General features: G+C 50.2%; 3 protein-coding genes and 1 non-coding gene across 4 annotated transcripts; 1 reads left to right on the forward strand and 3 right to left on the reverse strand.

Moving 5' to 3' along the window:
* Positions 1 to 4,073: 4,073 nt before the first annotated feature.
* On the reverse strand, positions 4,074 to 4,177 carry LOC122705975. The gene has a single exon (XR_006344243.1). It is a non-coding gene; the product is annotated as a U6 spliceosomal RNA (small nuclear RNA).
* A 3,064-nt stretch (positions 4,178 to 7,241) lies between these two features.
* On the reverse strand, positions 7,242 to 15,581 carry DHRS1 (dehydrogenase/reductase 1). Its single transcript, XM_043919626.1, has 9 exons — positions 15,298 to 15,581; positions 14,728 to 14,902; positions 13,426 to 13,569; positions 13,199 to 13,278; positions 9,304 to 9,436; positions 8,843 to 8,989; positions 8,225 to 8,294; positions 7,810 to 7,890; positions 7,242 to 7,632 (listed from the first exon to the last, which is right to left on the reverse strand). Exons 2-9 carry the CDS (start codon positions 14,875 to 14,877, stop codon positions 7,496 to 7,498), a joined length of 942 nt encoding a protein of 313 aa, XP_043775561.1. The 5' UTR covers positions 14,878 to 14,902; positions 15,298 to 15,581; the 3' UTR covers positions 7,242 to 7,495.
* Positions 15,582 to 15,584: 3 nt separating this feature from the next.
* NOP9 (NOP9 nucleolar protein) lies at positions 15,585 to 21,489 on the forward strand. Its single transcript, XM_043919620.1, has 10 exons — positions 15,585 to 15,973; positions 16,146 to 16,595; positions 17,521 to 17,631; positions 17,864 to 18,005; positions 18,672 to 18,864; positions 19,481 to 19,621; positions 20,017 to 20,142; positions 20,312 to 20,548; positions 20,760 to 20,865; positions 21,207 to 21,489. The coding sequence occupies exons 1-10, from the start codon at positions 15,727 to 15,729 to the stop codon at positions 21,362 to 21,364; spliced, it is 1,911 nt and encodes a 636-aa protein (XP_043775555.1). The 5' UTR covers positions 15,585 to 15,726; the 3' UTR covers positions 21,365 to 21,489.
* On the reverse strand, positions 21,463 to 24,854 carry CIDEB (cell death inducing DFFA like effector b). The gene is made up of 5 exons (XM_043919627.1): positions 24,184 to 24,854; positions 23,671 to 23,815; positions 22,631 to 22,780; positions 22,206 to 22,396; positions 21,463 to 22,034 (listed from the first exon to the last, which is right to left on the reverse strand). The coding sequence occupies exons 1-5, from the start codon at positions 24,222 to 24,224 to the stop codon at positions 21,902 to 21,904; spliced, it is 660 nt and encodes a 219-aa protein (XP_043775562.1). The 5' UTR covers positions 24,225 to 24,854; the 3' UTR covers positions 21,463 to 21,901.
* Between the last annotated feature and the right edge of the window lie 1,250 nt (positions 24,855 to 26,104).

Raw genomic sequence — 26,104 nt, forward strand, 5'->3', positions numbered from 1 at the left:
ATAGAACCTTGGGCAACAGTATAGAGAGGCAGTCAAGTAATCTAATAGGCAAATGTAACATTACAGCTCTGCCCTTAGAAAAGACATGTGTGACTCTGGGGGAGCTCTTATGCTAGTGGGTGAGGTTCCCAGGGAAGTGATCTTGGAGTTGGGGCTGCAGCTGCCGGGGAGGAGTCCTGGCTTGGGGCTCAAACACACATCTCCTCTGTGCCTCCCCAGCAGCAGGCCCTATGGTGCCTGCGGTCAGGTCATCCCGTGGGGGTGCACATCCCTGCTTTCTCTTTGGCCATGCTCTGTCAAGAAGGCTGCTTTGATTGCGTGCCCCTTCGCCTAGTCCAGCGCCTGCACCACTGGACAACACTCAACAACATTTACATAATTCAGCTAGTCAGTCCTTGAGTACTAATCACTGAGTACCAATAGAGCTCACCCCACAGCACGACGAAGACGGCCAAGGTCCCTGCTCTCATAAAGCTTATTCTCAAGCTGGGGAGACCCACTCTATAGAAGCAAATACATACAAAAGATGGTTTCATCAAGACATAAAGTGCCCCCAGGAAAATTAAATATCCCTAGGGTATTGAGATAAAGCTAGTGGTGGTGGTAGGGGTCCTGGGAAAGAATGAAGGCGTGAATGAATGAATGGTGAGCCATGGTGGTCAGGGCAAGACATGCTGCACCCATCTGGGTGGGGAAGAGGAGGCGAGTTGGGACTTAGATCTTTTAGATCCCAGAGCCGGGCGCTTAGGGTGAGGTGAAGAAGGGTGGTCAGAGGTGTCTGCACCCTAGGCCTCATGTGAGGTGGGGAGGAAGTGGACAGGGAGTGGTGTGGAACCTCTGAATTCAGTGCAAAGAAGCAGAACGGCTGGAACTGCTGACTAAAGCAGCACTCTGTCTCTGTGTCCCCTTTGCACCCATCATGACTCAGGCTTGAGTTCCGAGGGGAGTGGAAGGGTGGGGCAGGGAGGGCCCGGGGCTGAGGTTCAGGCAGCTTGCAGCATTGGCCAGCCTCCCCAGGGCTTGTTCCCACAGAGGCCCCCGGTGCCCCCACAGCTGACAGCTGTCTTATGCAGGCCTCTCCCAGGCCCCAGAGCCCTGAACAGGGGGCAGGGAGCTGAGGTTGAGGCAGGAAATAGATGGGCTCCAGGTTAGACATTTACAGCCAGCCCCCTATTTACACTGCCGAAACCGTGTAACTCTAACTGGGACTCGAGCCCAGCCTAAACCCAGAATGGGACTTGAACCCACAGTTTTTTATTTGTGTATTTATTTTAAATGTTAAAGCCTAAACATTTAAAAAATATTTATTTATTTGGCTGTTTCGGGTCTTGGTTGCGGCACTCCGGATCTTCACTGTGTCGTGTGAGATCTTTCCTTTAGACACACAGACTCTCTAGTTGTGGTTTGCAGGCTCAGTAGTTGCATCATGTGGTCTTACTTGCTCCATAGCATGTGGGATCTTAATTCCCTGACCAGGGATCAAACCCACGTTCCCTGCATTGCAAGGCAGATTCTTAACAACTGGCCCACCAGGGAAATCCCCCATCATATTTTTTTTTTTTTTAAGTTTATGGAGAGTCACACTTTAAATTTTTATTTATTTTTGGCTGTGCTGGATCTTCCTTGCTGCTCGTGGACTTTCTCTAGTTGTGGCAAATCAGGGCTACTCTCTAGCTGCCAGTGCTCAGGCTTCTCATTGCAGTGGCTTCTCTCGTAGAGCATAGGCTCTGGGCACACAGGCTTCAGAAGTTGTGATGCACAGGTTTAGTCGCCTAGTGGCATGTGGAATCTTCCCAGACCAAGGATCAAGCCAGTGTTCCCTGCATTGGCAGGCAGATTCTTAACCACTGGACCACCAGGGAAGTCCCCCCTCATGGTCTTTTAATTGAGATCACAGGCCTGTTCTCAGGACTTAATGAAGCTCGGGTTCTTGATGTCTCATTGCAGAAAGAATTCAGTGAGAGACAAAGGGATGGGTAAGAAGTGGATTTATTTGAGAGAAACATGCTTCACAGACAGAGTGTGGGCTGTCTCGGAAGACAGGAAGCCCAGAAATATGGGGTGTCAGTTTTTATGGGCTGGGTAATTTCACAGACTAATGAGCAGGTGAATTATTCCAACTATTTTGGGGAAGGGACAGAGATTTCCAGGAACTGGGCCACCACCCACGTTTTGATCTTTGATGGTTGGCCTTAGAACTGCCATGGCACTGGTGGGTGTGTCATTTAGCTTATGCATTATGTATTACAATGACCGAAAGCTGGAATCTGAGACCCCATGGTTCTGCCCTGCTTCCATCACCTTCTCGTTTTTTGTGTCAGCCAGTTGCTCAGAGTGACCTCCCTGGGGACTCCCTGGGGATAGAAGGTCCACAGGTGGCCTCACCTGGGCACCCCTAACCCTTGGACAGTTGCTCTAGAAAGAGGACTCCACTTCAGGTGTGACGTGCCTCTTGCAGGAGCAGAGTGGGTCTACTTCTGAGGAGCCCAGGGCTGGCCAGGCTGCTGAGGCCTGGCTCCTCGGCACCACTGCTGCTTCTTGCAGCCATTTTTCTCCATTCCTTAGGCCTTCAGTTGCTGTTTCTCTTACTCTCCCTGCCTGTAGGGTAGGGAAGATTTTGGCGATGGGAGCACCTGCATAAGAACATGGGAAGTGGTGGGGCCTCTGGACCCAGGGCTGCCCTTTGCTTAGAAGTGTAGGACACAAGGGCCAGAACAGGCCTTTGGAGCCTGGAAAATACAACCCTTTAGTGCAAGAGAGGCCCAGATTTGCATGCAGTCAAATCTCATCTCTGAGTAAGCTTAGCTCTCTGCTTCCACAGGCATGGGCTCTCTCTGTGGCTGCTTCTAGATTGGGACTGGCACTGGTGAGCAGGGATAAAAGGAAGACTTCTCACGTTACCTTTGTATACCTTTTGGATTCTTTTTTAAAAACATTTTAATTGGAAGCTAATTACTTTATAATATTGTAGTGGATTTTTAGCATACATTGACATGAATCAGCCATGGGTGTACATGTGTTCCCCATCCTGAACCCCCCTCCCACCTCCCTCCTCATCCCATCCCTCAGGGTCATCCCAGTGCACCAGCCCTGAGCACCCTGTCTCATGCATCAAACCTGGACTGGTGATCTATTTCCATATGGTAATATACACGTTTCAATGCTATTCTCTCAAATCATCCCACCCTCGCTTTCTCCCACAGAGTCCAAAAGACTGTTCTATACATCTGTGTCTCTTTTGCTGTCTTGCATATAGGGTTATCATTACCATCTTTCTAAATTCCATATATATGCATTAGTATACTGTATTGGTGCTTTTCTTTCTGACTTACTTCACTCTGTATAATAGGCTCCAGTTTCATACACCTCATTAGAACTGATTCAAATGTATTCTTTTTAATGGCTGAGTAATATCCCATTGTGTATATGTACCACAGCTTTCTTATCCATTTGTCTGCTGATGGACATCTAGGTTGCTTCCATGTTCTGGCTATTATAAACAGCGCTGCGATGAACACAGGGGTACACGTGTCTCTTTCAATTCTGGTTTCCTCAGTGTGTATGCCCAGCAGTGGGATTGCTGGGTCGTATGGCAGTTCTGTTTCCAGTTTTTTAAGGAATCTCCACACTGTTCTCCATAGTGGCTGTACTGGTTTGCATTCCCACCAACAGTGTAAGAGGGTTCCCTTTTCTCCACACCCTCTCCAGCATTTATTGCTTGTAGATTTTTGGATAGCAGCCATTCTGACTGGCGTGAAATGGTACCTCATTGTGGTTTTGATTTGCATTTCTCTGATAATGAGTGATGTTGAGTATCTTTTCATGTGTTTGTTAGCCATCTGTATGTCTTCTTTGGAGAAATGTCTGTTTAGTTCTTTGGCCCATTTTTTGATTGGGTCATTTATTTTTCTGGAATTGAGCTACGAAATTGCTTGTATATTTTTGAGATTAATTCTTTGTCAGTTGCTTCGTTTGCTATTATTTTCTCCCATTCTGAAGGCTGTCTTTTCACTTTGCTTGTAGTTTCCTCCGTTGTGCAAAAGCTTTTAAGTTTAATTAGGTCCCATTTGTTTAAAAATATGGAACGCTTCATGAATTTGCGTGTCATCCTTGCGCAGGGGCCATGCTAATCTCTGTATGATTCCAATTTTAGTATATGTGCTGCCAAAGCGAGCACTACCTTTTGGATCCTGACTTACATGAATGTTGTGTTTTATAAGTGTACATTTTAAAATGCTAATCAAAAGTCTCTTTTCCATCCTGCCCTGGGCTCCTTTAGGGGATTAAGCATCTCCTGGGGACTGGCCAAGTCCCTAGATTTGCTCTGGTAGGGGTGGGGGCTCCATCTCAGCAGCCCCTGTGTCCCACCAGGGCTGACCTCCGGCAGGCTGGTGTCTCCTTCACAGCTCCAGCACACTCTTTCTTTCTCTGTGCCTGTTGTTACTTTCACGCCCCCCTGCTTGTGGTAACACTATAGCAGTCCAGCAGCAGCCCCCTCTCTTCCGACAGGCCCCGTCTGTCGACTCTGCCTCCTGCAACCTCTCCTGGGCCCATACCCCCATTGCCATCACATCCCGGGACACTGGTCAGCCTCCACGCAGCTCTTCTGATGCCTGCCTGTTTTCCCCTGGGCCATCTTCCCCACCCCTGAGCCCCAGTCAGCTTCCTCAAATACAAATTGTGCACACTCCTCTCCCGCTCACATCCTCTTGTAGCCAACAGCGTTAGTGCTCTGCCCAGCTCTGCCTGGATGCCCCTTTCCATTTTTGTACCCAACGTCCCCTTCAATGTGCTTTCAGGGTTGACACCTGCAGCTCTTCTTGGAGGGCTGCCCTTGATCCCCTGGACCTGGTTTACCACGCCCAGCCCCCCCTGGGCCACACTGTGGCTGGTGACTGCTCAGTGGTAGTGGTGGTGGGGAGTGAAAGCCCAGCTCCTTGCCCCAGCAGAGCTACCCTGAGGCCGTACACTCTAAGGCTGTCCCGCTGGGCTCCTAGGGAAGTCACCTCCACAGCTGAACTGGAGCTCCAGCTGGCCTCTCTCCAACCACCTACCTCCCCTGGGTATTCTGCCTTAATAGTCACTCAGCGTCTAAGATGAATTCCTCATGTGGAAACCTACCGCCCACAATTTAAATCTTAATCACTGATCTGTATTCATCTCCTTTCTCTGAAAATTTATCCCATATCACATCTACACTTATGTCATAGCAACTTCTAGCTGTCCTGCAACATTCTGTGTTTCAATACTTTTCTTTTCCCCTAGTTAGGAAAATACTCCACCCCCATTCTTTAAATTTTTGATCAATATCACTCCCTTCAATTCCCTAATGGAGCCAGCTGCTTCCTCCTGCACTCTGTACTGTGTAACTTATTGTAGCACCCATCTCACCAAACTGAACTAGTCTTCTCTAGCATGGTGCTGGGCAGAATGCAGGTGTCAAAGAAATGTTTCTGAATGAATACTGACTCCCAACACATCCTAGGACTCCCTGCTATTGGGTTTCTCAGATCTTGACACTTCTACTGCCAATCAACACTCACTGTCCATGTTTCATTCTCTCAGACCTCTACTATACTGTTTACATTTCTAAGATTAATTATGTCTTGTTGGAGGGAAGCAGTGTGGCGTCTTTTGAAGAAAACCGCTCCCTCTGGCTTCTTGAGACACCAGGACTGAGCCTGCACCCTGCATGGTGTGGACTCTTGGAGCCCCAGTTCACTCACTTCCTATGGTAAGTGGAAGGTCTAGCTGACTTCTAAGGTCCTCCAGGGCTGAATGAAAGTCCTCTGTGGGCTGGAGCCTACTCTGTCCTGTTCTCTGCTCTCCCAAAGCCAAGAATGGTACCTGCTGCAAAGCATACTCTTGCATATTTGTCAAGAGAAAGAACTGACAACTTTACTGGCTCCATATTGCTTGGCCCATATGTGTTATTTCCCTTAACTTTCAAAGGGGTGGGGTCAGGATTTGTATGCACATTTGTACACCTTTGAAGCCCATGTTCTTCCCATCATGCCTTGTGGCCTTTAGGGGACAAGGCCCTCATGAAAAGATCTGTCCCAACGATGGCTTTTAAAGATGGCTGTGGAAGGCTGGAGGAGATCCTAAGGCCCTTGTCCTTCTTAAAGCATATAGGCAATTGCTGCTGCCCCTGACCAATCTCAGGGGAATTAAGGTGGTGAGTGGAAGGGGGTGAGAGGGTGGTGAGGAAATCTGATCGCTGTGATTTAAACGGGGTGCCTTGGCAAATGGTGGAGTTTAGGTATGCAGGTCCAGTCACATGCTTGTAAGCTGGCTGGCTCTTTTTTTAAAAACAAAACAAAACAAAACAAAAAACCTGGTTGACAGCAGTTGTTGATTCCTGTAGCATGTATATTTCCACCATGGCTGAACTCAAGCAACCACCGTGAAGTCGCCGGCTGCAGGACTGGAGGAGATACAGATGTCAGCTCTCATGGGTCAGAGAGCCACCCCAGCAGTCACTGGAGCAGTAACCGGGGGCCATTCCCAGAAAGCCGCGGGAAGATTGCAGCTTCTGTAGGCTCTGTGGGCAGCTGTGGGAAGCCTCGGCTCTCCCCCTGCCTTTTCTGAAGATGAGAAATGGCCTCTGCAACTCTGATTTATAGTAGCTCTCTCCCATTATCTTGATGACCATGGAGCTGCTGGCGGGAAGGTGGCCTCAGAGGGGCCCTTGGCTCCTCTTTGGAACACACCCCCTGTTGCCTTGCCTCAGGCTGGGACAGACCCCCAAGCAGGGGAGGCAGCTGGGAAAGGCTCTTGTGATCAGTTCTTCAGGAAGCAGTTCCTGGGGTGTCATCCCAAGAGGGAGAATGCGAGTGTGTCAGCGCCATCAACTAGTCCTCTGCCTCTCCCTTGGGATTCTCCTCCCCAATTCCAGGAAATCCTGAACATCATGGACTCTGCCCTCCCTGGATTGGGCCTCACCCTGGGATCAGGCCCAGCTAGAAGGCAGTGGGCATCCCTGAAGAGACGGCGAAATGAGGGCATGGGAAAGCAGTGACAAAAAGGGGTGTGCCTGCTTCTGGCTGGGGAGGTACCCCACTCCCTGGCTGGGGCATGGGACGGGCAGCTCTACAGGGAAGAGCAGGAGCAGGTGTGGAGGAAAGGGGCCTTGTCCTGTGGATGCACTGCTTGAGAGCCTCAATATGTTGCATGTTGTTAGGTCTTTCTCTAAAGTACCTACCACCTTGTTGAGCAAAGGATAAGCGCTCGAAAACGAGTTGAAGGAGAAATGAGAGCTTTATTATTAGCCCCTAGAACATTTTTCAGTGTTAAGGTAAAAAGTAAAATGCAGGGGTAAGGAAGGCCTGAAGAAGAACCTATAAAGGCCCCCAGGGCTCAACCAGGGCACAGCAGAGACTTCTCTTCAGATCAAGGGTGTGCCGCAGGTAGGCGGGGAAGGCGGCTGCGTTCCAACTGAGACAGACCAACCACTCAGCCCAAAGGGAAGCAGAGTCGTGTGAGGCCAGCAGGGTTAGAACTTGCTAGCATAGAGGGTCATGACCCACTTGGGCACCCGGAGAAACCCAGGTAAGTAGGAGGCCAGCCAGCCCAGGCTGGAGACATGGGAGAGGGCGGAGCTCAAGGACAAATAATCCTGGACAGGGCGGCCTGTGGACCACAGGAAAGGGAGAAGGATTAGATCCTTGTTTCCCATTCCTCAGACACCCCCACGTGGCTGCAGAGACCGAGTAGAATGTGAGGGAGGAAGGGAGAGAGCGGGAGAAGTAGTAAGCTGGAAACAGAAGAAAGAAAGGTTCAGGCTGGCTGCTGGGCCAGAGCTCTTACCATCAACATCCCGCAGGCCGTAGCGCCGCGCCAGGTCACAGGACGGCAGCACCTTCCCGCTCAGGCTCAGGATATTGGGATCTGTGGGCACACAGACAGCTGAGACAGCCTGCAAATGGCCCAGGGTGACAAGGCTTGGGCCCAAAGGCATAGGGCATCACCAAGACAGGCATTAGAACCCATATTTGTTTCTTTCTGCTCCTAAGAAGGTTTCTGGGCCTCTGGCTCCTGGCCACCGTTCCCAGGATCCAATTCCTGAGGCTCCCACATCTCAAACTGGGCATTGGATCCTTTGGGTGTCCAGAAGCCATAGAAAAGAAGGGCATATTCCTGGCTCAGAACCCAGAACCAGTGGCCACCACCCTGCAGATCCTCCATGCCCTTTCTTGTTACCAGCTGCCCCCAACCTTTTCACCTGTTGCCAATGCCACCACACATTTGCCACTCATTTCTGTGGTCTCCGCAGATGAGAAACGAAATTTGAACTGAAACACAGGGGCAGAGAGTGAAGGGTTAATTGCCAAGAGCACTGCCCAAGTCCCTTTCCTGCTTTCAGCTTTTGTTCCAGGAGAGGGAGGCCCTTGTCACTGAACCTGCAGGGCTAAGCATCTGGGAAGGTAAGGGAATCACTCCTTCCCACATCCAGTGAGCTCTGTATCCGGGTACTGGTACCCACTGCCTTTCTGCCTTTCCTAAGTGGAAGAATGTGGGGATGCCAACTGCATCTGGCCTTCTAAATTAGTTCAGAGTAGAGTCAAGATTATGGGCTTTGGCAGTGGATAGTCTTTCCACTTATAGGATATGTGACTTTGAGCAAGTTTCTTAACCTCCCTGAGTTTCAGTCTCCCAATCTGTAAAATGGAGCTACCGTCTCCCTTACGGAGTGAAGGACAGGATGTGCGTCAGTGCTCAGCCCTGCGCCTGCCTCAGTGAGCCCTGGTATTTACTCTTTGTTGCTGTTACTGTCTTGTCATTGGGGAGGGAAAGACTGGTTCCTTGCATTCCCTGCCACCCTCGCCCTCCGCTTGCCCACCTGCTTAATCAGGGGATCTGAAGCATTCTCCTCCTTCATCATGTGCTCCTTCAGCAGTTCTGTCTGCACCACCCCTGGCCATAGAGACACGTAGCTGACCCCGTGGCGCCGCAGCTCCTGGGCACAGTCAGCAGCCATCCTGTCGCACTGCAGAGGGACAGAAGGCCGGGGGGGAGTCAAGGCACCTGGTTGTGTCACCTCCCTCTCCTGCCTTCCCTGCTTCTGCCGAGGATGCCCCAAACCCCTGGCCTTCCCAGGAGCCCTGTCTTAGCTGTCCACCTTCCCCAGTGCACTGGCCGGCCAGCTGAGAGGAGCCCAGGCTAAGGAGCTGTCTATGCAGGGGCAGAGGAAGAGGTGAGGGCCAGTCAGCCTCACCGCCTGGACCACCAGGGACCATCTCTCCTGAGCTACGGGTACTGGGACTGTTCTCCACCCCAACCCCTGCCCCAGTGTGTCCTCACCGCAGCTTTGCCCACGCCATAGGGGACGCTGAAGAGATACTGCAGCCCCCCAATGGAGGAGATGATCACGATGAGCCCCCGGCCAGCTGGTACCATCAGCCGAGCCCCATACACTGAACACAAGTAATGGCCTCTAGAAGGTGGGGCAGAGAAGAAAAAATGAACCACGTCAGGGCTGTCTCGAGAAGCTTCTTCTGCCCCCTAGTGGCTTCTGAGCCAGCGGTGGTGGTGGTGGTTTAGTCACTAAGTCGTGTCCGACTCTAGCGACCCCATGGACTGCAGCCTGCCAGGCTCCTCTGCCCATGGGGTTCTCCAGGCGAGAATACTTGAGTGGGTTGCCATTTCCTTCTCCAACAGGGCCGCCAACCTGGTGAACCAGGGGCTTGAGGCCACAGTCTAAGAAACCCATAGGTAAAATTAACCACTGAAGGAGGAGAAACGGCAATCTTTAGAAGGCTGTAACGGAAGAAAAGTGCTCTGTCATGACAGCAATGACAAAGCTAAAATAGCTCGGGGGGATAAAATATAATAAACACATAGGATCTACAAGGAAAAACTATAAAGTTCTATTCAGTATAAAAGAATAAGTACAGGCCGCTCTCTCCCTCTGAGATGGCCCACACTCTTATGTGTGGACTGTGTTTCCCTCTAAATAAATCCACTTCTTACCTAAATATGTAGAAAAAGAACAAGTACAGACAGAATCTGTTTAGAAGAACCAACATGTAAAACTTGAGTTCTGCTTAAATTAATCCACAGATTCGGTCAACTTGAGTTATATCTCAATAAGACTTCTGGAGAAATTGATAATAATCTAAAGGTCAATGAGAATAAATGTGTGTAAATAGCCAGGAAAATTCTGAAAAAGGAAGAATAATATCTTGTGGGTGAGGAGGATATGCTGCCCTCACCCTGCCCTCCTACATCATAAAATGTATGATGACATACTAGTTAAAAGAATGCAGAGGACTTCCCTGGTGGTCCACTGGCTAAGACTCTGAGCTTCCAATGTACAGGGTTCAATCTCTGGTCAGGGAACTAGACCCCACATAGATCCCACATGCTGCAACAAAGGTCGAAGATCACATGTGCTACACCCAAAATTTGGCTCAGTGAAATAAGTAAACAAATATTTTTTAAAAAAGAATTCAGGACTGGCATTATAATACTTAAGTAAGTCAATGAAACAAAACACTCAATAGTTAATCCAAGTGTAAAGAAGAATTCAGCAAAGTAGTAAGGGAACATTTCAAACCAACAGGGGGAGCTGGTTGCTGTTCAGTCGCTCAGTGGTGTCCAACCCTTGGAACACAACTGAGAGACAACAAAAACATCTGGCCAACAAATAATGCAGGCTTCCCGAGGGGGCACTAGTGGCACAGAACCCACCTGCCAATGCGGGAGACGTAAGAGATGCGGGTTTGATCCCTGGGTCAGGAAGATCCCCTGGAGGAGGGCATGGCAACCCACTCCAGTGTTCTTGCCTGGAGAATCCCAAGGACAGGGGAGCCTGGTGGGCTGCAGTCCACTTCAGAGTTGGAGATAAATGAAGTGACTTAGCACGCATGCACGGTCAGTTATTTAGTGGGTGGGATGGGTTCTCTACCTCATTTATTGCTTTAAAATGCGTTCCCAAAATACTTGGGTATAAAAAAATGAGTGCCTAAAAGCAATAAAAGAAAGTATGACAATGTATAAATAAGCCTGAGGTAGGGGAAGCTTGTCTCAGTACCACACCAAGATATAAATGACTTATTGCCATTAAGACACGTGTATATACGTAGATATACAGATACATACATGTATATATACATTTAAGTATGTTTAGAGAGCTGAGGAAACCACGCAGGCAAGTAACAAGTAATAAATTGGGAAAGATATTGGTAAAATACACATTTAAGGAATCTATTCTACAAAGGCCTCTTATAAATTGATATGAAAAGAATAATTTAGTAACACAACTCACGAAAGAATAAAGAACCAATACAAATGTAAAAAACAAAAGCTCAACTTCACAAATAAAAGAGAAATGTGAATTAAAAAAACACCTTCAGATATCTTTGGCTCCAACTAATAAAAAAATTTAAAAAAAAAAAAAAGAAAGGAAAAAAAAAAAAAAATAGAATGGCCAAACTTGCCTGACCTCATGGCCTGATATTGTCTAGTATGATAGAGGACGTGGGGAAACAGATATTCTCCTTCATCATCCTGAAATTATAAATTGGTGGGGTCTTTTTAGAGGACAGTTTGATAATGTTTACTAAAATCTCTGAGGCACATATTTTTTAGCCTAATTTTTTCCCACTATTGCAACAGATAAGGGGTTAGATAAATAAATTATGGTATCTCTTCCCAGTGGAATATTTAAATGAATGGTAGAATATATACTAGGCTATTAACAGCAGCTACATTTCAGGCAAGAGAGAAAGGGATGGTGATTATGGAATAAGATTATACTTATCCACCCAGTATATTTAGGGGCTTCCCTGGTGGCTCGGTGGTAAAGAATCCACCTGCCAAAGCAGAAGATGTCAGTTCGATCCCTGGGTCAGGAAGATCCCCTGGAGAAGGAAATGGCAACCTACTCCAGTATTCTTGCCTGAGAAATCCCAAGGACAGAGGAGGCCAGCAGGCTATAGTCCATGCGGTCGCAAAAGAGTCAGACGTGACTTAGTGACTAAACAACAACAATATCTCGGGCAAAAGAGAAAGGGGTGGTGACTAGGGGAATATGATTACACTGGTCTACACAGTATATTTAAAAAAAAAAATAACACACACATACTTGATAACCAGAAAAGCATTTCTTTTGCACAGGAGACAGGACTCTCAAAATGAAAACAAGTAGAGTGAGTTATGGTATCAAAAAGAAGGCCAGCCTCAGGGAATGCAGAGGAAAGGCACAATAGGTATGTGTGTGAGAGGTGAGAGGAGGTGTTGGTGTGCTTCCGGCAGGGTCCCAGAGTAACCTTCGCTTTGGAGAATTCATCAGGGCTCAGGCGCCAGGGTCTGGGCCTTTGCTTCGCAGGCTCAAAACCCTGACCAGCAAGAGATAAGAGTGTGGAAGGCCCCTCTCTTTAGAGGGCTAAGGACATGGGTGTTGCCAATTTCTAGCTCTTTGGGTTTTCTTGACTCTTGCTTGACCATCTCCCTCTCCTCACAACATTTATTCCACTTTGGAAATGACAAGTGGATTGTAATCCTGCTTCCCTGGGATTGCCACTAGAAGCCGAGGGTTTCCTTAGATGCTTTAGACGTAGATTTGCATATAATCTCTGGGTGACTCCCACAGGTGGCTGATCACATCCATGCAGTATAGTTTCTGAGAGGGTACCCTCTTCCCAACAATAAACACAGACCTGAAGGGTATATGTCATGCTGGGTGAACTGTAAATGCTGTGTTTCATCTCATTCCTTTTCCAGATGTATGTGAAACCCCTGCCCTCTTTACTCACACCTGGAACTCCAGGCCTGTGGGCCTGGAGTGAGGAGGGGAAGGCTAAGATGGCTGGCACTCAATTTTCCTTACTGACCTTCTGCTGATCTAAAACAAAACAGTTCTTTCCTCTAGCCATGTTTGGACATAGTCCATGCTTTACCGAGGGAAAGAGGCTTCCTCATGGATCTTGCATTTGGACAAGCAGAGAGTGAGACAGGAGAGCGGGCAAGGGCAAGTTCAGATGAAAACTACTGACGGAAACAAGGCAGAAGTTAACATTCCTGGGTCCAGATTCACCTGGATGAAACTTCTTCAGAGGTCAGTGGACAAATAGGATAGATGGGAGAAGAAAGAGACAAGGAGATCAGAAGGAAAAGGAGAGGACACTTGTTCATGCTTGGCTGAGTGACTGAGGGGAGCCCAGGCCCTTAGATGGGTGGCCAGGGAAGCACCTACCTGAGTCCGACGTTGTTGATGTCATCCCAAATGGAGGCGGGGCTTTCCCAGAATGACTTCTTAGAGTTGTTCAGGATCGGCTGGAAGGTACAGGAAGAGTGATGAATACTATGCTCTGGAGGCAAGAAGGGGCTGGATAATGGAAGGGACAACCAGTGGGGATGAGGACTCAGAGGTCAGAGGGGGAGGTCCGATGTGTGGAGCTGAGGTCAGAGTTCAAAAAGCACCTGGACCCCAGCATAGGCATTGTTGACTAGCACATCCAGACGTCCTTGCTGTTCTCGATCCACCTGTTCAAACAGGCTTCGCACTTCTGTCTCCTGGCTTGAATCACACACCACGGGCACACACCGGCCTCCCCGGGATTGCGCCTGGAGAGGGACAGAAGGGATATGAGCTCCGAGTCGCACAACCTGAAACAGAACTCAGCTCCGGTTAGCCCCAACGTGGGAGTTAAGGCAATCCTAGGACTCAGGCAGTAGCTGAGGCAACATGGTGGGCAATACTGCCCTCTGGTGTCTGTTTGAGGAGTTTCAGTAATGCTAGGTACTGTCATTGCAGAGCAAGGTGGATGGGGAATCTCAGGTTTGAAATCTACAGACATTTTTTGAGGTCTACTATGTGAAAGGTATTGTATTACTCTGCATGTGGAGGCTGAGGGACAAATAGGCTTGGAGGCTCTCTTGAGAAAGGAGTTCTTTTTCGTCATTCTTGGTCATTTCCATCTCTCGTGCCCTTAGCTCCCACCCTTCACCACTCATCGGAATCTCAACTCAATCCCAGCCTTCTTAACCTCACTCCACCAACACTGCTGCCTGGTAAATGAAAAAACAAAGCTCTCAGACATGAACTATCTCTACTTCCTATTCTGCCTCACCTTCTACAAATGTGTCCCCTCCTCTAACTTGAGAAAGAAGAATAACTTATTCAAGAACAATCCTCATATCCTGAAGATTCATGCTCTGGGTCCCACCCTCTGACCTCTCTGCCTAACTGCTCACTTACATTTCTAGTACATTCTGGGCACCCTTATCACTTATCATGTTCATATTCATTATTTTCATCTCTTATCACTTCCTGTATTCACATTACATTGAAATGATCCATTTCTGCCTTAGACTTCAGAGCAGAAGTTATGTCTTACTAAATTTGGTAACTCCAGTGCCTAGAAAATCAAAGGCACCCCAAAATTTATTTAACTGAAATTCAGTAGAAAAATCTAATGAAAACACACAATTCAATAAAATCTTAACAAGAAAGAGAAAGAGCACAGGTCCACAACTCCTTAAATGCAATTCCAAAATCCCTAAAGCTCTCAAAGCTTTTTTTTTTTTTTCATAAAATTCACTTAATGGCAAAATGTGCCCTGATCTGAAGTTACTTATGGGGTTTATTTATCCCACTTAGAATAAATGTTCATGCTTATTGAGGAATATTTTGGTTTCCGGTAAGGGATTAAGAGGAGTAGCTAATGGAAAGATATCCCTCAGGTGGTTTCTGCCCCCTGGGACTCCAGAGGAAGCACTCACCTCCTGAGCAGTGGCCTGCAGCGTGTCCAGGTGGCGGCCAGTGATGTAAACGGTGGCACCTGCTTGGCAGAGCTGCAAAGCGATGCCCCTGCCAATACCCCTGGAGGCACCAGTCACCACGCACACCTGGCCCTTCATGGGAGCAGGCATGACTCAGCAAGCAAAGGGGTTAAATCTGTGGAAGCAAGGACTTGCTCTGAGGGAAGCAACAGACTGCGTTATGTCGGAGAGGGGTGATCCTGATAGAGGTAGGAAAGGGAGCCAAGGTTGAGATCCTTTGATGGGGAGAGAAGTTTCTGAGAGGGATAACTAGCGCAGGCCCCCGATAAGGTTGGCTGTCCTTTTTGGGAGACCAAGAAGCGAAGAAGGGGGCTGCGTGGGGCTGTCCTGGCCGGCCACCTAGTGGGACTCTGAGTGGGACTGTGGCGGGGCAGTCCCTCTAGGCACGTCTTGCAGAGTCCTGAGCTATGGAGTTCAGGCCCCTCGCTCAGAGGTGCGGCTTCTGGGTGGAGGGTTGGCGCGAGGCCCAGGGACCCTGAGCCCGAAGTGGAGGGAGCTCGAACTCCATACCTGCCACCTGTGCTGCCCCTCGAGTCCTCGCGCCGTCTGGCTCACGAAGTTCTCGAAGTCGAGGAGTTTTAATTCTGGTCGCAGGGGCAGGGCAAGGAGTCAAGAGGACGACGGTCGAGTGGAAGTTCACGTTCTGGCCCGGTTTCCGCAGGAGACTCGGAGGATTGGGTCAAAGAGTACTCCGCGTGTGCGTGACACTCAGGAGCCTGGACAAGGGGCGGAGGCCAGGACCCGCCAGCGGGGCGGGGCGATTCAGAGACTCAGCCACGCCTTCCCCAGAGAGGCCGTCGCGAGGCTATGACGTCTAATGCTGCGCCTTAAGCGTGCCGGAGTTTCTAAACTCTGTTGGGTCCAGGCCTGCACCCGGCTGACTGAGGTTCCCCCAGCGGCTAAGGCAGCTTTTCCGGGCGGAGCGGCCCCGACGCACCCATGGGCCTGGGTCCAGGTTCCCCCCACAAACAGGGGCGCCGGTTCCCAGCTGGCGGAAAACGAGGGCGCGGGGCCAAGGGCGCCGGGCGCCCCCCACCAGGCCGCCAGCGACATCCCTGCCCGCCTCAGGATGGGCGCTCGGAACTGGCCCCAGATGAGCACCCTCACCTGAGCCCAGAAACTCTGGGGTATTTCCGCCGGGCGCTGTCCGCGCTGAAAGAGGCCCCTGAGACGGGAGAAGAACGAGGTAGGGAGCAATTTGGGGAGAGGAATCAGGGAGGAACTGGTTGGGCATAAAGTTCAGGACAGGTAAGGACAATTTCGTGGGTCCCCAGGGTGTGAGGACTTAGTTTCGTCTCCCTTAAAGCATAACCTTATCCTCCTCTCATTCTCTTTAATGTATTTCTTGTTTTTTTCAGAGCTGATGGTGCACAATGTTTTGAAAGAAGTGGAGGCTCAGGCCCTAGCCTTGGCCACAAACCGGAGTGGCAGTGAGATGCTACAGGAACTGCTGGGGTTCAGTCCCCGGAAGCCGTTGTGTCGAGTATGGGCCGCTCTGCACCCCAATTTGCGCTTTGTGGCCTGTCATCGATGTGGGGTCCACGTTTTGCAAAGCGCTTTGCTGCAGCTGCCTCGATTGCTAGGGAGCCCTGCAGAGGAGGAAGAGGAGGAGGAGGAGGATGGGAAGGATGGTCATGTGGAGACCCTGGAGGAGCTGGTCCTGGGACTAGCTGCTGAGGTCTGTGATGATTTTCTTTTCTATTGTGGAGACACACATGGCAGCTTCGTGGTCAGAACTTTGCTGCAGGTATTGGGAGGGACTCTTCTGGAGTCTGAGAGAGCCAGGCACCGAGGCTCCCAGTCACCTGGTAAGTATTACAAGAAAGGGGTGTGGACCTCCAGGGAACGAGAGTTTAGGAAGTTCAGGAGAGAGTAAGCAGAAGATTTCTTCATGCCCTTGAGGAATTAGCGGTAAAATTAGGACAGGGATATAGCAGGCCAAAGATTAGTGCACGTAGAGGCCCAGAGGTGAGGACGCCTATGTGTGTTTAGGGGACAGCTGTGAGAATGGGGGCAAGTGGAAGAGGTGATTAACTTGAGCATTGCCTCTCAAGCTTTTTTTTTTTTCAACTACAGCTCACAGTAAGAAAAGAGTTTTCAAGCATCATTCAGTATACCTGTATGTGTATATACACATATTGGATTCAAGCCAAAGGTCAGGAAGCAAGACTCTTCTACATACAACCCACTGATATTTTCTCCCCCCCCCCCCCTTTTTTTTTCCTGTGCCATGTGTGGCTTGCAAGATCTTAGTTCCCCAACCTGGGATCAAACCCTTGCCCCTTGCAGTGGGAGTGCTGAGCCATAACCACTGGACCACCAGGGAATTCCCTCCTTTTTCATTTTATTCTGTGTGTTACATTAAAAAGTGCTTGTTGAGACTGACTGGATTGATTTCATAATACACTCATAGGCAGCAGAGCTACATTTTGAAAAATGTTGGGAAATAGGATAGTGAGTTTAGGTGAGGCCTGATTTTGGAACACCTTGATTTCCTGAGTGAGGAGTTTGGACTATCTCCTATGGACCATGCGGAATCTGGTTGAAGTTTCTTAGAAAAATTAAAAGGGAAATGTATTCTCAGTTCAGCCATGGAGATGAGATGAGACATTGAGTTGTACCATATGCATTCTTCATCTCCAGGCCAAATCCTTGTTCAGCTGTGTAATTCTTTTCTCTTCAGGATGGCAGTCTGTGGTCTCACCCCTGTATATGTTCTTGATTTTCCTTCAGAAGCACAAAAGGCCCCATCTCGGGAATGTAAGGCAACTGATTTTGAGGTCCCTGAAACCTTCTTGAATTGCCTTCAGAACCTGAGCTCCTGCTTTCTAAAGGACATTGCTGGTAAGGAAGGAAATAGAGGAATATCTTGGATCTTCTTTTTTGGAGAGGATTATCATCAAACAAGGTTCTTATTCCTCTTTTTTTCGCATCTTGCCTGGTTTGATGTTGTAAAGGCTCTATTTAGACCATTTTTGTCCATAGTCCCTTGTACCTTGTTGCCTGAGGTTTGAGGTTGTATAGGTTGTCTGGATTTTGGGAAAGCCACTTTTATTATTTCTGCCCTCCCCCACAGTGTTTATCACTGACAAGATATCCAGCTTCTGCCTTCAAGTGGCCTTACAGATCTTACACAGCAAGCTGCCCCAGTTTTGTGCCCACCTCTGCAATGCTGTGATTGGCTATCTGAGTAGCCGGAATTCCTCAGCAGATGGCAGGTATGGACAGGGCCTCAGGATTGATCAAGGTGGTGTGGGCTGTGTGAAATGAATGACATGATGTGGGTATTTTGTTTGTTTCCATTCTCTGTATGTGTGTGTTTATTTTTTTGTTTTACTTTTTTGTCTAGTTTTATTGAGATATAATTGACATACGGCACTATGTAATTTTAAGGTATACAGCATGTTTTGACTGGCTTACCTTATGAAACAGTTACCACAATAAGTTTAGTGAACATCCATAATCTCTCATTTATATACAAAATTAAAGAAACGAGAAAAAAAAAATTTTTTTCCTAGTGATGGGAATTCTTAGGATTTAATTCAACAACTTTTGTATATAACATACGGTAGTGTTGTATTTATTATGTTATGCATTACATCCTTAGTATATATTTACCTTATAAATGGAATTTTGTAACTTTTGATTGTCTCCAGCCAATTCCCCCTCCCCCAGACCCCCTGTCTCTGGTAACCACAAATCTGATCTCTTTTCCTCATTTGTTTGTTCTTGAAGTATAATCGACCTACAACATTATGTTAGTTCCTGTTACACAGCGTAGTGATTTGCTATTTCAGTACACTTCAAAATGATCACCATGATAAGCCCAGTGATGTATTTTGAATGAAGTGAAGACTACCTGATCACCTTCTCCTTGTCCCCAGCCCCCTATTGCTGTTTCTGCGAGATCAGACAAGCTCCAGGCTCCTGGAGCAGGTGCTGCTAGTGTCAGAGCCCCCAAGGCTCCAGAGCCTCTTTGAAGATCACCTCCAAGGGCAGCTGCAGGCCTTGGCTGCACATTCTATTGCCAACTTCCCTTTGCAGCGTTTCCTGGATGCTATCACCACCCCTGAGCTGGTGAGTTGGGAACTTGGCCAAGTCTGTTTCTGTTAGTTTTTTGTTCACTGGGCTTTGCTTTATTCTGTACATGCCTCTGTATTTCCAACAGTGTGCTGGCCATTCCCCTTGAGAAGTCACTCCTGGAGGCTTCCCAGAGCTTAGGGTGAAGGTGCCTTCTTCCCAGAAAGGATGTGCTTTAGCTTTTCTCAGGTGCCAATGCCACTAGGAGATTGGCTTAATTCAAGTTCTCAGCCTGAGCTTCTGTGGCTTGCTCAGTCTCTGGGTGCTTGGCTGCAAATCCATGTGAGCAGCAGAACTGCTTTCATAGCTTCTCTTTCTCTTTGCTGTTTAGTGCCAAGGCATGCTTGCTGGGATCCCCTGGGTTGAGAGCTAGGATGGAAGGGCAGGTTTAATTCTAGCCCTCCTTTATCCTTCCCCTCCCCATGTGAGGCCTCACCTCTAAGACTCCTTTTGTTCTGGACCTTCCTTATCCATCCAAACCAAAGTCTTGCTATTGCCAATGCTTTTATGTTTTACCTAGCATTTTTAGCTGCTTTTGGCAGGAAGATTTCATCAAATAACTTAGCCCACTGTTACCAGAATGTCAAATTTTTTATCCCATGTCTCCCCTCAGCTGTCCCCTGTGTTTGAGGAGCTGAGCCCCGCCCTGGAAGCTGTGCTGGCCCAGGGTCACCCAGGGGTAGTCATTGCCCTGGTTGGCGCCTGCCGCAGAGTTGGGACCCACCAAGCCCAGGTCCTGCAGCTGTTGTTGGAGGTGAGTGGGGTTACCCGCAATCAATTTGTACCCTGAGTTCAAGTTCTACCTGCTAGGATTTAGCTAATCTTCAGTTGTTGTATTTCTGGATCCATGGGATGTGATGCCCAGCGAGTTAACAGATATGGGGGAAATGAAGCCAGAGCCATATCATGGCCCTGGAATGAAAAGTGTCTCTCAGGACAAAGAAAGAAGTTTTAAGGAAAAAATATTTATTCAGCCCCTGTTATATATACGGAGGCTGTGAATACAGCAAGGAAGATGAGATCCTCTCCGCATGCAGCTTATGTCCTTGTGGGGTCAGGCACCTGTCCTGAATGCTTTCCTCTGGCTGGAAAGCCAAGGTGTCAGATGAGGTAGTTTTCATTTTCATCACATTCTGTCTTCCCTTCTAGGCATTCCACTGTGCAGAGCCCTCTTCCCGGCAAGTGGCCTGTGTGCCCCTCTTTGCCGCTTTGATGGCTTATGAGGTGTACTATGGACTGGAGGAGGAGGAGGGGGCAGTGCCCATGGAGCACCAGGTGGGTGAGGTAGGGGAGAGGCCAAGCCTGTGACTACTTGGGAACCAGGCCTCCCAGAGCTTAGGAAGCCCCTCACCACCAAGGTGAGGGCGGTGAGGTCTCTGGCTTCATCCAAGTGAGGGTGGCAGTTTGGTGGCTGCCTCCTAATGCCCTGTCTTTGTCCTTTCAGGTGGAAATGGCCACCGCCAGGGAGCTGGGGGAGGTCACAGTTCTTGGGTCTCTCCTGCTCCAGCATCTGCTGCATTTCTCCAGCCCTTGTCTCATACTTGGAAGTCTCGGTGCCTTGACAGGACCACAGCTTCTGACTCTGGCCCGAAGCCCTGCTGGTTCCCATGTGCTTGATGCCGTCCTCTCCAGCCCCTCTGTGACACGCAAGCAGCGCCGCCGCGTGCTGCAGACCCTAAAGGTTAGGTTTGTCTTCTGTTTTGATTCCTCTGCCATCCCTCCATTTGGAGAGTGTGTGCTTTCCCTGGGACTGGCCTTCAGTCACAGAGAGGATGCGTAGTTCCTAGACTGCTTCAACTTGGCCTCTAACTTCACCTCCCCACCTCACCCCAACCAACAACGCCCTTTCACGGACTGCCCTAGATGGCTCTACCTTACTTATCTCAATGCAGGGACATTATGTGACTCTGGCCTGTAGTCGCCATGGCAGCCGTGTGCTAGATGCTATCTGGAGCGGAGCAGCCTTGGGGGCTCGGAAGGAAATTGCTGCTGAGCTGGGTGAGCGCCTCTCTTTGACCTTTCCAGACGTTCCTTTTCCTTATTCTGAAAAGCTGGATGGCTGAGAGTGGACCTAAATTCAGCAGAGACTTCAGTTCAAAAGGGTGCTTTTGGCTGTGGGTTCTGAGCCGTCTGCTCTCCCCTCCCCTCCTTGTAGTCTACCCCCACCCCGTGTAGCCCTCTGATTCCATTTCTATTACTTGGACAGTGAGGTGTGAACTTTATCCTGAGGCAGACCCAGGGTTCCAAAAAATGGAGGGACCTTCTCCCCAAGTAGAGTCTCTTCAAGCCTAGGGGGATGAATGCATGGTGATACTGAACATGAATGGTTCCCTTTGCAGGGGAGCGGAACCAGGAGCTGATAAGAGACCCTTTTGGCCACCACGTGGCTCGAAACGTGGCCCTGACGACCTTCCTGAAGCGTCGAGAGGCTTGGGAGCGGGAGCAGGGGGCGGTGGCCAAGCGGAGGCGGGCCTTGAACTCCATACTTGAAGACTGAGGGCTTGGGATCTGGGACTGGGTGTTGATGGGGGCTGGGGAGAGGAAGTATCTATCCTGCCCTGTTCTAGTTTAAATGGGAGTCAAATGTCTTACCGATAAACATTTTTATATTTTTATTGGAAACACTTGTGTTACGTTGCAGGGGGAAGGGTACAAAGAAATAGAGATCTCAAGTGAAGTTAGAGAGGGCTCTGTTTAGGGCACCGAGGAGCCTAGGGACAGCAGGGGAGCGGTAATGCCTTCTAGATGTAGCGGCAATCAGGATGGGATCCAGACACCTGGGGACAGGCTGTGGCCTTTCAGGGTAAGTGGGAGGCTGGGACGATGGTCAGGAAGGGGTGTAGCAGTCAGGAACAGGTATAGGCTGGGAGTGGAAGGATCATGCCGACGGGCCTGTTGTTACCACATCAGAGGACAGTGGGGAGAGCAGTGAGTTAGCCAGCCTGCACCGTGCAGGCCCCCAAGCTCGATGCTGTCACAGTCCTTTACAGTCTGTCTCTTGGGGTGAGGCTGGGGGGAAGCTCAGACCCCCTCCTCAGTAGGGTTTAAGGCGGCCCTGCCGCTGCCACCGCTCAGACCCTTCTACTGCACGATGAAGGGTGGAGGAAATGCCCAGCAGCAGGTGTCCCAGGCCTTGCAGCAGTGAGGAGGCCCATCTGAGGAGCTCCCTGCAGGGCAGAGACAGGAGGAAGTCAGGGGTGGGGGGAGCCTGGGAGGCGGCCACAGGCTGGAGGCTGGGGGTTTCCCACAAGGGAGAGCTAACGGTGGGGGAGAGCACGAGAAGGAATTGCTGGGGCTGCAACTGTAGGGGTGGGCAAGTGTGGCGTGTGGCCTCTGACCTGAGTATTCTCTTTGGGCCGAGTCCTTGAATGTCACAGCTCATGGAGTAGAGCCCGTAGAACGTGGCTTTGATGTTCAGGCTGCCGAAGAGATCGCGAGGGCTCTGCTTGTACACGTCGAAGGTAATGCGGGCGATGTCCTGGCTGTGCTTGGGCTTCTCCCGGCCCAGGCCGTACGGCAGCACCCCGCTCTGCAGGGCACCCCCTGGTCAATGTCCTGGGGCTTCACCACTAAACCGGTCAGTCCTGGGACAGACACCGCCCCCGCCCCGCCCCGTGCCTGGACTGCTTGTCCACTGTGAGGAGTCTCTGACAACTCCTCACCTCTCTCGTTGCCTCTGCCCCCAAGATCAGGGTCAGGCAAGACAAGAGGCTTGGGAGAGACAGAAGGGATCAGTGGTCTGCAGCCCCAGTATGGGCCTCACCCTGCGGGGCCTCCAGCTCTGTCCCAACTCCAGCACCATCAGGCACGTGTCATCCTCCAACAGCTGGAAGAAGTCCTCGCTCTCCACGGTGGTCCCGTCTTCCTCCAGCACCAGTGTGAGCGCTCCACTCAGCACCAGGGTCTCCAGAGCCTGCCCAGTGGCAAGAAGCAGGAGGGGAGGGGCAGAGCTTATCCTGTGCCCTGTCCCTGTCCAGCACCCAACAGTTGGCCCTGGGTGCTGGTTGATAACCCCAACTCTCCTCGCCGGTTCTCTGGCATCCCTTCAAAAGGCTCCAGCTCACAGTGTTGTTTAGTTGTTGGGAAACCCTCATTAGGGCCTGTTGTTTTCTTATTTGTCCTATTTTGCTCCTACCATGACACTGACATCTCTCCCAGCTTCCCTCCAAGCCACACCTGCCAGTTTGGAATTGAAAAGCTAGCCAAGTTCTCTGGGGGTAAAGGTATTATGCTGAAAAGGCCTGCCATGATGGGGTCTCATCTCCAATGCCCCACTGCACTCTCCCCAACCCTCACAGGGTTCTCCAGAACTGTTTTCAGTAACTGTTTTCACCTTTTTGAGTCTTCACGAGGGTCAAGTATCTGTGTAGAACTTGCATACTTTATCTTCTACACCTTTCCACAGCCCTAGGAGGTAGCTGTATCATTTCCTTTTTACAAATGAAGAAACTGAAGTTTTGATGGGCTGAATACCTTCCCAAGGTTTGACAGTAGGAAGTGGCAGAATCAGGATTTGAATTTGGTCTGTCAGACATTGCCATTCCATACATTGGAGTTCTGAAATGTATTGTTCCAACCCTATCCAATCCTTCCCCACCCCCAAAGACAAGCTCGCTCCTTAGAAAAAAAATGAATCGCCTCAAATGCAGTAGAACCCATTGGGCTGACCTCCCTGCTTTCATCCCTCAGAGGGAGGGGCAGCCATGTAATAACCACAGCTCTTTCTGCTCATTCCAAGCTCTCCCTCTTGACTAGCCCCTTGGCTGCCCCCACTCTTGGAACCCAGGGACTTGACTCACTCGCCTTGTCTAGCAGTTCCTGACGGGTAGCAGCTGTCAGGCCTTTCCGGGTGGTCCGCTTGTGATCACAGACTCGGAAAGGTCGCTGGGGTGGTGGAGCCGAGGTCCAGACCTTTCGGCCCAAATCGGAGCTCATATTGGATACTGACCTGGTAGGTGGGAAGAAAGGTCAAGGAGTGAGAGGTCTGCTGAGTGCACTGGGGGTGATGGGCATGGGTGGGGTAGCTGCTGTATTAGGGGAGTTGGGAGAGAGGATCTAGGTGTGCAGATTAGAGCAGCCCAGGGAGAGGAGGAGACTACCGAGCGGGGTGTGGAGGAAGTGGGGGGCTGGAGGGGGAATGGGGAGAATGGGGGGCTGGGTGTGGGTCATAATCTAGACAAGCCCACTATGACAAGTGGTGGCAGGGAGGCAGAGGGTTACAAATTGGAGAGTCTAGGAAACTAGAGGCTGAATGGAGCGTTGTGGCTCTGCCCATATACCCAGAGCCGGAGAGTGGAGTGGAGGGTTAGGAGTCACCTGAGCAGGCCGCTGGGGTCCAGGTTAGAGAGGTACTCCATGGTGGAGGGAGGGACCCGGAGAGGGGCCTCTCCCTAGAGTCCTAGGCTGGGTGCTTCTCTGCTGGGTTGGAGCTGAAGTGGCGGTGTTTTCTGTTACGGAGCTGAGATCTCAGCCCCAATGAGTCGGGGGATGAGTCAAGCCTGGACTCTGGCCCCCTCTGCCTGGCCAGCACGCAGGGCAAAGTCCAAGGTGGGGGAGGGGAGGGGCGTGGTGGTGGAAGGATTGAGGCCCCAAGACGCCAGGCAAAAGCCATGGCGGCTTTGTGTGTGTCTCTGGTGGCAGTGTGTGATGTGAGAGTAATTGGATGGAATGTAATCTCTGGCGTATTTCTTTATATGGAGGGAATTTCTAGCTGCCAATCTGTGCAAAGCTGCCTTGTGTGATTTGCTCTGTATGTGCTGCCACCTACTGAAAAAAAACATGAACTGCAGTTTTAGGAAAAGGGAGGCTGTGCTGAGGACCCGCAGGGCTTGGAGAAAACCGGATAGGAGGCCATGTGCGCCCATGGGGTGTGATCCATGGATCCAGGATCATCAGGATCCTGTCTGGGACCCTGGCCTTCCTGCTTTCCTGCTCTTCCTTCTGTGGTCAAGGGGAAGGGCTGGCTTAACATTTCTCTGACTTCCTTTTCTAGGACTGCCTGCTTGTCACAGTGGATTAGTCACTCACTTTTCCCTCCCACTGGCCACTTAATTAGCATGAAGGAGTCATGGAGGGGGGCTTCCCAGGTGGCGCTAATGGTAAAGAACCTGCTTGCCAATGCAGGAGACAGATGTGGGTTCAGTCCCTGGGTCAGGACGATGTCCTGGAGGAGGTCATGGCAACCTACTCCAGTATTCTTGTCTGGAGAATCCCATGGACAGAGGAGCCTGGTGGACTACAGTCCATGGGGTCGCAAAGAGTCAGACACGGCTGAGCGACAGCACGCACAGTCATGGTTGGGGCAGAGAAAATGCCTCCTTTGATGGACTTTAGCTTTAGGTATCCCGTGTCCCATCTCTCACTTCAGCTATGGTTGTGATGAACAGTTGTGTGGAAGCTCAGACTCTCACTGTGAGTGAACACATCACACACACACTGTCCAGGAGCCTTGTCTGAAAGTGTACAGTGCAGGCTGCGAGTGTGCGTTAGGGCATTAAAGCCTCTAGGACAACCCTCAAACAATGGGGAAGGCGAGCTGGACATAATCATCAGCCTTCTGTCCGTCTGGAAGGTATTCTGTGTGCTCAGAGGTTCTTGGAGCCCACTGCAGGAACTCAGTAACGCGCTCTCACTCTCACTGGCTCCCCTCTTCCCCTTCCCTTGCTCTCACTCTGGCTTCCCGAGCTGACCCCCTAAAGACAGGATTACCTGTATCCACACCCTCGACTCAAGCTCTGCTGGGAGGGAAACCAAACTGAGACAATACTGGTGTCCTGGCCCAAGGAGCCCCTTTCTAGCTGTTGACAGGCAGAAGCCTTTTTCCTTCTTCCCTCAATTTTATCCATCTGCCAAATTTCATTTCTAAGTTTTGCCTGGCCTCTCTACCCAGAGAAGGCTTCCTTTCAGTATGTCTCTACACTGCAGCCTCTCCTTTTTCCTCACCTTGTATCCTGGTGCAGCCCAGTAGTGTGGCCTCTTCATGGGTGTGTGCCACAACTCTTCACGCAGCCTATAAGCCCATCACACCTCCATGCATCTCCCATTCCCCCCGGGAACCTGGCCCCATGCTCTCACTGAAAGCTGTCATTGATAACCCTCTGAGAGCCGTGAGGCTGGAGTGAGTGGGGCAGGGCCCAAGGCAGGAGGTGAGAGGGGATAGGTAGGAAGCTGAGGAAAAGTGGGGCTTAGCAGGGTCAGGAGTCCGAAAGCAGGCAAAGATACAGCAGTTACGGGAATG

This window comes from Cervus elaphus, chromosome 12 (assembly GCF_910594005.1).
Source record: "Cervus elaphus chromosome 12, mCerEla1.1, whole genome shotgun sequence".
Taxonomy (NCBI): Eukaryota; Metazoa; Chordata; class Mammalia; order Artiodactyla; family Cervidae; genus Cervus; species Cervus elaphus.

Bases quoted from the DNA above. Each gene is read 5' to 3' on its own strand.
- DHRS1 (XM_043919626.1), bottom strand. From the start codon at position 14,877: ATGCCTGCTCCCATGAAGGGCCAGGTGTGCGTGGTGACTGGTGCCTCC. The intron at 9,437-13,198 runs GTAGGTGCTTCC...CCCACCTTCTAG, and splicing joins ATCAACAACGTCGGACTCAG to AGGCCATTACTTGTGTTCAG. The intron at 8,990-9,303 runs GTGAGGACACAC...GTCCCTCTGCAG, and splicing joins ATGGCGTGGGCAAAGCTGCG to TGCGACAGGATGGCTGCTGA.
- CIDEB (XM_043919627.1), bottom strand. From the start codon at position 24,224: ATGGAGTACCTCTCTAACCTGGACCCCAGCGGCCTGCTCAG. The intron at 22,397-22,630 runs GTGAGGCCCATA...GGTGCCCTGCAG, and splicing joins AGAGCTGGAGGCCCCGCAGG to AGCGGGGTGCTGCCGTACGG. The intron at 22,035-22,205 runs GTCAGAGGCCAC...TCTGCCCTGCAG, and splicing joins GGCCCAAAGAGAATACTCAG to GGAGCTCCTCAGATGGGCCT.
- NOP9 (XM_043919620.1), top strand. From the start codon at position 15,727: ATGGGCCTGGGTCCAGGTTCCCCCCACAAACAGGGGCGCCGGTTCCCA. The intron at 18,006-18,671 runs GTATGGACAGGG...CCTTGTCCCCAG, and splicing joins AATTCCTCAGCAGATGGCAG to CCCCCTATTGCTGTTTCTGC. The intron at 20,143-20,311 runs GTGGGTGAGGTA...TTGTCCTTTCAG, and splicing joins CAGTGCCCATGGAGCACCAG to GTGGAAATGGCCACCGCCAG.